Here is a 10100-nt window from a genome sequence, read left to right as displayed (position 1 = left end):
CCCCATACATTACACCAATTACACCCCCCCCATACATTACACCAATTATACCCCCCCATACATTACACCAATTATACCCCCCCATACATTACACCAATTATACCCCCCCATACATTACACCAATTATACCCCCCCATACATTACACCAATTATACCCCCCCATACATTACACCAATTATACCCCCCCATACATTACACCAATTACACCCCCCCATACATTACACCAATTATACCCCCCCATACATTACACCAATTATACCCCCCCATACATTACACCAATTACACCCCCCCCATACATTACACCAATTATACCCCCCCATACATTACACCAATTATACCCCCCCATACATTACACCAATTATACCCACTATAGAACACCAATTATACCCCCCATACATTACACCAATTATACCCCCCCATACATTACACCAATTATACCCCCCCATACATTACACCAATTATACCGCCCCATACATTACACCAATTATACCCCCCCCATACATACATTACACCAATTATACCCCCCCATACATTACACCAATTATACCCCCCCATACATTACACCAATTATACCCCCCCATACATTACACCAATTATACCCCCCCATACATTACACCAATTATACCCCCCCATACATTACACCAATTATACCCCCCATACATTACACCAATTATACCCCCCCATACATTACACCAATTATACCCCCCCCATACATTACACCAATTATACCCCCCTATACATTACACCAATTACACCCCCCCATACATTACACCAATTATACCCCCCCATACATTACACCAATTATACCCCCCCATACATTACACCAATTATACCCCCCCATACATTACACCAATTATACCCCCCCATACATTACACCAATTACACCCCCCCCATACATTACACCAATTATACCCCCCCATACATTACACCAATTATACCCCCCCATACATTACACCAATTATACCCCCCCATACATTACACCAATTATACCCCCCCATACATTACACCAATTATACCCCCCCATACATTACACCAATTATACCCCCCTATACATTACACCAATTATACCCCCCCATACATACATTACACCAATTATACCCCCCCATACATTACACCAATTATACCCCCCTATACATTACACCAATTATACCCCCCTATACATTACACCACCAATTATACCCCCCCATACATTACACCAATTATACCCCCCTATACATTACACCAATTATACCCCCCCATACATTACACCAATTATACCCCCCTATACATTACACCAATTATACCGCCTCATACATTACACCAATTATACCCCCCCCATACATACATTACACCAATTATACCCCCCCATACATTACACCAATTATACCCCCCCATACATTACACCAATTATACCCCCCCATACATTACACCAATTATACCCCCCCATACATTACACCAATTATACCCCCCTATACATTACACCAATTATACCCCCCCATACATACATTACACCAATTATACCCCCCCATACATTACACCAATTATACCCCCCTATACATTACACCAATTATACCCCCCTATACATTACACCACCAATTATACCCCCCCATACATTACACCAATTATACCCCCCTATACATTACACCAATTATACCCCCCCATACATTACACCAATTATACCCCCCTATACATTACACCAATTATACCGCCTCATACATTACACCAATTATACCCCCTATAGAACACCAATTATACATTACCGATGTGTCATAGTGCCCGGGCGGTGCCACGTAGGTGACGGTTCCCCGGTTGCGGGGAGGGAGCATAATCTTGTGCTTGATGAGGGAATTCTCAAGTACAACTCCATAAATGTCTCCTCCGGTGATGTGACTGCCGACCTGCAGGATGAGCAGAGAATTACAGGATGAGAAGATGCCCAAGAAAATGCCCAATATACCGAATTCTCAGTCCGGCTCCCATCACCGGCAAAGGGTTACTTCTGCCAGGAAAAGCCCCAGACAACATTGTTCCCTACAGCGCCCACTACAGGGGAATGTGGTATTATATAGAGATCACTGCAGGGAGTGTGGTATTATATAGAGATCACTGCAGGGAATGTGGTATTATATAGAGATCACTACAGGGGAATGTGGTATTATATAGAGATCACTGCAGGGAATGTGGTATTATATAGAGATCACTGCAGGGGAATGTGGTGTTATATAGAGATCACTGCAGGGGAAATGTGGTATTATATAGAGATCACTGCAGGGAGTGTGGTATTATATAGAGATCACTGCAGGGAATGTGGTATTATATAGAGATCACTGCAGGGAATGTGGTATTATATAGAGATCACTGCAGAGAATGTGGTATTATATAGAGATCACTACAGGGGAATGTGGTATTATATAGAGATCACTGCAGGGAATGTGGTATTATATAGAGATCACTGCAGGGAGTGTGGTATTATATAGAGATCACTGCAGGGAATGTGGTATTATATAGAGATCACTACAGGGAATGTGGTATTATATAGAGATCACTGCAGGGAATGTGGTATTATATAGAGATCACTGCAGGGAATGTGGTGTTATATAGAGATCACTGCAGTGGAATGTGGTATTATATAGAGATCACTGCAGGGAATGTGGTATTATATAGAGATCACTGCAGGGAATGTGGTATTATATAGAGATCACTGCAGGGAATGTGGTGTTATATAGAGATCACTGCAGGGAATGTGGTGTTATATAGAGATCACTGCAGGGAATGTGGTATTATATAGAGATCACTGCAGGGAATGTGGTATTATATAGAGATCACTGCAGGGGAATGTGGTGTTATATAGAGATCACTGCAGGGAATGTGGTATTATATAGAGATCACTGCAGGGAATGTGGTATTATATAGAGATCACTGCAGGGAATGTGGTATTATATAGAGATCACTGCAGGGGAATGTGGTGTTATATAGAGATCACTGCAGGGAATGTGGTATTATATAGAGATCACTGCAGGGAGTGTGGTATTATATAGAGATCACTGCAGGGGAATGTGGTGTTATATAGAGATCACTGCAGGGAATGTGGTATTATATAGAAATCACTGCAGGGGAGTGTGGTATTATATAGAGATCACTGCAGGGAATGTGGTATTATATAGAGATCACTGCAGTGAATGTGGTATTATATAGAGATCACTGCAGGGGAATGTGGTATTATATAGAGATCACTGCAGGGGAATGTGGTATTATATAGAGATCACTGCAGGGAATGTGGTGTTATATAGAGATCACTGCAGAGGAATATGGTATTATATAGAGATCACTGCAGGGGAATGTGGTGTTATATAGAGATCACTGCAGGGGAATGTGGTATTATATAGAGATCACTGCAGGGGAATGTGGTATTATATAGAGATCACTGCAGGGAATGTGGTGTTATATAGAGATCACTGCAGGGAATGTGGTATTATATAGAGATCACTGCAGGGGAATGTGGTATTATATAGAGATCACTGCAGGGGAATGTGGTATTATATAGAGATCACTGCAGGGAATGTGGTGTTATATAGAGATCACTACAGGGGAAATGTGGTATTATATAGAGATCACTGCAGGGGAATGTGGTATTATATAGAGATCACTGCAGGGAATGTGGTGTTATATAAAGATCACTGCAGAGGAATATGGTATTATATAGAGATCACTACAGGGGAAATGTGGTATTATATAGAGATCACTGCAGGGGAAATGTGGTATTATATAGAGATCACTGCAGGGAATGTGGTGTTATATAGAGATCACTGCAGGGAATGTGGTATTATATAGAGATCACTGCAGGGGAATGTGGTATTATATAGAGATCACTGCAGGGAATGTGGTATTATATAGAGATCACTGCAGGGAATGTGGTATTATATAGAGATCACTGCAGGGAATGTGGTATTATATAGAGATCACTGCAGGGAATGTGGTATTATATAGAGATCACTGCAGGGAATGTGGTATTATATAGAGATCACTGCAGGGGAATGTGGTATTATATAGAGATCACTGCAGGGGAATGTGGTATTATATAGAGATCACTGCAGGGGAATGTGGTATTATATAGAGATCACTGCAGGGGAATGTGGTGTTATATAGAGATCACTGCAGGGAATGTGGTATTATATAGAGATCACTGCAGGGAATGTGGTATTATATAGAGATCACTGCAGGGAATGTGGTATTATATAGAGATCACTACAGGGAATGTGGTATTATATAGAGATCACTGCAGGGGAATGTGGTATTATATAGAGATCACTGCAGGGGAATGTGGTATTATATAGAGATCACTGCAGGGGAATGTGGTATTATATAGAGATCACTGCAGAGAATGTGGTATTATATAGAGATCACTGCAGGGGGATGTGGTATTATATAGAGATCACTGCAGGGGAATGTGGTATTATATAGAGATCACTGTAGGGAATGTGGTATTATATAGAGATCACTGCAGGGGAATGTGGTATTATATAGAGATCACTGCAGGGAATGTGGTGTTATATAGAGATCACTGCAGGGGAATGTGGTATTATATAGAGATCACTGCAGGGAATGTGGTATTATATAGAGATCACTGCAGGGAATGTGGTATTATATAGAGATCACTACAGGGGAATGTGGTATTATATAGAGATCACTGCAGGGGAATGAGGTATTATATAGAGATCACTGCAGGGGAATGTGGTGTTATATAGAGATCACTGCAGGGGAATGTGGTGTTATATAGAGATCACTGCAGGGAATGTGGTGTTATATAGAGATCACTGCAGGGGAATGTGGTATTATATAGAGATCACTACAGGGGAAATGTGGTATTATATAGAGATCACTGCAGGGGAATGTGGTATTATATAGAGATCACTGCAGAGAATGTGGTATTATATAGAGATCACTGCAGGGGGATGTGGTATTATATAGAGATCACTGCAGGGGAATGTGGTATTATATAGAGATCACTGTAGGGAATGTGGTATTATATAGAGATCACTGCAGGGGAATGTGGTATTATATAGAGATCACTGCAGGGAATGTGGTGTTATATAGAGATCACTGCAGGGGAATGTGGTATTATATAGAGATCACTGCAGGGAATGTGGTATTATATAGAGATCACTGCAGGGAGTGTGGTATTATATAGAGATCACTGCAGGGAATGTGGTATTATATAGAGATCACTGCAGGGGAATGTGGTGTTATATAGAGATCACTGCAGGGGAATGTGGTGTTATATAGAGATCACTGCAGGGAATGTGGTGTTATATAGAGATCACTGCAGGGGAATGTGGTATTATATAGAGATCACTACAGGGGAAATGTGGTATTATATAGAGATCACTGCAGGGGAATGTGGTATTATATAGAGATCACTGCAGGGAATGTGGTATTATATAGAGATCACTGCAGGGAATGTGGTATTATATAGAGATCACTGCAGGGAATGTGGTATTATATAGAGATCACTGCAGGGAATGTGGTATTATATAGAGATCACTACAGGGGAATGTGGTATTATATAGAGATCACTACAGGGGAATGTGGTATTATATAGAGATCACTGCAGGGGAATGTGGTGTTATATAGAGATCACTACAGGGGAATGTGGTGTTATATAGAGATCACTGCAGGGGAATGTGGTGTTATATAGAGATCACTGCAGAGGAATGTGGTATTATATAGAGATCACTACAGGGGAATGTGGTGTTATATAGAGATCACTGCAGGGAATGTGGTATTATATAGAGATCACTGCAGGGAATGTGGTATTATATAGAGATCACTGCAGGGGAATGTGGTATTATATAGAGATCACTGCAGGGGAATGTGGTGTTATATAGAGATCACTACAGGGGAAATGTGGTATTATATAGAGATCACTGCAGGGGAATGTGGTATTATATAGAGATCACTGCAGGGGAATGTGGTATTATATAGAGATCACTGCAGGGAATGTGGTATTATATAGAGATCACTGCAGGGAAATGTGGTATTATATAGAGATCACTGCAGGGAATGTGGTATTATATAGAGATCACTGCAGGGGAATGTGGTATTATATAGAGATCACTGCAGAGAATGTGGTATTATATAGAGATCACTGCAGGGGGATGTGGTATTATATAGAGATCACTGCAGAGAATGTGGTATTATATAGAGATCACTGCAGGGGGATGTGGTATTATATAGAGATCACTGCAGGGGAATGTGGTATTATATAGAGATCACTGCAGGGAATGTGGTATTATATAGAGATCACTGCAGGGGAATGTGGTATTATATAGAGATCACTGCAGAGAATGTGGTATTATATAGAGATCACTGCAGGGGAATGTGGTATTATATAGAGATCACTGCAGGGGAATGTGGTATTATATAGAGATCACTGCAGGGGAATGTGGTATTATATAGAGATCACTGCAGGGAATGTGGTATTATATAGAGATCACTGCAGGGGAATGTGGTATTATATAGAGATCACTGCAGGGAATGTGGTATTATATAGAGATCACTACAGGGGAAATGTGGTATTATATAGAGATCACTGCAGATAATGTGGTATTATATAGAGATCACTGCAGGGAATGTGGTATTATATAGAGATCACTGCAGGGGAATGTGGTATTATATAGAGATCACTGCAGAGAATGTGGTATTATATAGAGATCACTGCAGTGGGATGTGGTATTATATAGAGATCACTGCAGGGGAATGTGGTATTATATAGAGATCACTGCAGGGGAATGTGGTATTATATAGAGATCACTGCAGGGAATGTGGTATTATATAGAGATCACTGCAGGGAATGTGGTATTATATAGAGATCACTGCAGGGAATGTGGTATTATATAGAGATCACTGCAGGGAATGTGGTATTATATAGAGATCACTGCAGGGGAATGTGGTATTATATAGAGATCACTGCAGGGAATGTGGTATTATATAGAGATCACTGCAGGGAATGTGGTATTATATAGAGATCACTGCAGGGAATGTGGTATTATATAGAGATCACTGCAGGGAATGTGGTATTATATAGAGATCACTGCAGGGGAATGTGGTATTATATAGAGATCACTGCAGGGAATGTGGTATTATATAGAGATCACTGCAGGGAATGTGGTATTATATAGAGATCACTGCAGGGAATGTGGTATTATATAGAGATCACTGCAGGGAAATGTGGTATTATAGAGATCACTGCAGGGAGTGTGGTATTATATAGAGATCACTGCAGGTAATGTGGTATTATATAGAGATCACTGCAGGGAATGTGGTATTATATAGAGATCACTACAGGGAATGTGGTATTATATAGAGATCACTGCAGGGAATGTGGTATTATATAGAGATCACTGCAGGGAATGTGGTATTATATAGAGATCACTGCAGAGAATGTGGTATTATATAGAGATCACTGCAGGGAATGTGGTATTATATAGAGATCACTGCAGGGAATGTGGTATTATATAGAGATCACTACAGGGAATGTGGTATTATATAGAGATCACTGCAGGGAATGTGGTATTATATAGAGATCACTGCAGGGGAATGTGGTATTATATAGAGATCACTGCAGGGGAATGTGGTGTTATATAGAGATCACTGCAGGGAATGTGGTATTATATAGAGATCACTGCAGGGAATGTGGTGTTATATAGAGATCACTGCAGGGGAATGTGGTATTATATAGAGATCACTGCAGGGGAATGTGGTGTTATATAGAGATCACTGCAGGGAGTGTGGTATTATATAGAGATCACTGCAGGGAATGTGGTATTATATAGAGATCACTGCAGGGGAATGTGGTATTATATAGAGATCACTGCAGGGGAATGTGGTATTATATAGAGATCACTGCAGGGAATGTGGTATTATATAGAGATCACTGCAGGGGAATGTGGTATTATATAGAGATCACTGCAGGGAATGTGGTGTTATATAGAGATCACTGCAGGGAATGTGGTATTATATAGAGATCACTGCAGGGAATGTGGTATTATATAGAGATCACTACAGGGAATGTGGTATTATATAGAGATCACTGCAGGGGATGTGGTATTATATAGAGATCACTGCAGGGGATGTGGTGTTATATAGAGATCACTGCAGGGAATGTGGTATTATATAGAGATCACTGCAGGGAATGTGGTGTTATATAGAGATCACTGCAGGGATGTGGTATTATATAGAGATCACTGCAGGGGATGTGGTGTTATATAGAGATCACTGCAGGGAATGTGGTATTATATAGAGATCACTGGAGGGAATGTGGTGTTATATAGAGATCACTGCAGGGGATGTGGTATTATATAGAGATCACTGCAGGGGATGTGGTATTATATAGAGATCACTGCAGGGAATGTGGTATTATATAGAGATCACTACAGGGGAATGTGGTGTTATATAGAGATCACTGCAGGGGAATGTGGTGTTATATAGAGATCACTGCAGGGAATGTGGTGTTATATAGAGATCACTGCAGGGGAATGTGGTATTATATAGAGATCACTACAGGGGAAATGTGGTATTATATAGAGATCACTGCAGGGGAATGTGGTATTATATAGAGATCACTGCAGGGAATGTGGTATTATATAGAGATCACTGCAGGGAATGTGGTATTATATAGAGATCACTGCAGGGAATGTGGTATTATATAGAGATCACTGCAGGGAATGTGGTATTATATAGAGATCACTACAGGGGAATGTGGTATTATATAGAGATCACTACAGGGGAATGTGGTATTATATAGAGATCACTGCAGGGGAATGTGGTGTTATATAGAGATCACTACAGGGGAATGTGGTGTTATATAGAGATCACTGCAGGGGAATGTGGTATTATATAGAGATCACTGCAGAGGAATGTGGTATTATATAGAGATCACTACAGGGGAATGTGGTGTTATATAGAGATCACTGCAGGGAATGTGGTATTATATAGAGATCACTGCAGGGAATGTGGTATTATATAGAGATCACTGCAGGGGAATGTGGTATTATATAGAGATCACTGCAGGGGAATGTGGTGTTATATAGAGATCACTACAGGGGAAATGTGGTATTATATAGAGATCACTGCAGGGGAATGTGGTATTATATAGAGATCACTGCAGGGGAATGTGGTATTATATAGAGATCACTGCAGGGAATGTGGTATTATATAGAGATCACTGCAGGGAAATGTGGTATTATATAGAGATCACTGCAGGGAATGTGGTATTATATAGAGATCACTGCAGGGGAATGTGGTATTATATAGAGATCACTGCAGAGAATGTGGTATTATATAGAGATCACTGCAGGGGGATGTGGTATTATATAGAGATCACTGCAGAGAATGTGGTATTATATAGAGATCACTGCAGGGGGATGTGGTATTATATAGAGATCACTGCAGGGGAATGTGGTATTATATAGAGATCACTGCAGGGAATGTGGTATTATATAGAGATCACTGCAGGGGAATGTGGTATTATATAGAGATCACTGCAGAGAATGTGGTATTATATAGAGATCACTGCAGGGGAATGTGGTGTTATATAGAGATCACTGCAGGGAATGTGGTATTATATAGAGATCACTACAGGGGAAATGTGGTATTATATAGAGATCACTGCAGATAATGTGGTATTATATAGAGATCACTGCAGGGAATGTGGTATTATATAGAGATCACTGCAGGGAGTGTGGTATTATATAGAGATCACTGCAGGGAATGTGGTATTATATAGAGATCACTGCAGGGGAATGTGGTATTATATAGAGATCACTGCAGAGAATGTGGTATTATATAGAGATCACTGCAGGGGATGTGGTATTATATAGAGATCACTGCAGGGGAATGTGGTATTATATAGAGATCACTGCAGGGAATGTGGTATTATATAGAGATCACTGCAGGGAATGTGGTATTATATAGAGATCACTGCAGGGGAATGTGGTATTATATAGAGATCACTGCAGGGGAATGTGGTATTATATAGAGATCACTGCAGGGAATGTGGTATTATATAGAGATCACTGCAGGGAATGTGGTATTATATAGAGATCACTGCAGGGGAATGTGGT

At 40.4% G+C, this 10100-nt stretch overlaps 1 protein-coding gene across 1 annotated transcript in view; it reads right to left on the bottom strand.

Annotated features, from left to right (window-relative positions):
• Nucleotides 1-1711: 1711 nt before the first annotated feature.
• Nucleotides 1712-10100, bottom strand: part of LOC130322383 (V-type proton ATPase catalytic subunit A-like) — a gene marked incomplete at its 3' end in the record, with an annotated part of 30771 nt that continues 22382 nt past the window's right edge. The window contains exon 6 of the mRNA XM_056553065.1: nt 1712-1877. Within this exon, the coding sequence (XP_056409040.1) occupies nt 1712-1877 (166 nt within the window). The remainder of the gene's footprint in view (nt 1878-10100) is intronic.

Source organism: Hyla sarda, unplaced genomic scaffold (assembly GCF_029499605.1).
Source record: "Hyla sarda isolate aHylSar1 unplaced genomic scaffold, aHylSar1.hap1 scaffold_2325, whole genome shotgun sequence".
In the NCBI taxonomy this organism is placed as follows: Eukaryota; Metazoa; Chordata; class Amphibia; order Anura; family Hylidae; genus Hyla; species Hyla sarda.
This window is presented reverse-complemented; position numbering and strand designations above follow the sequence as displayed.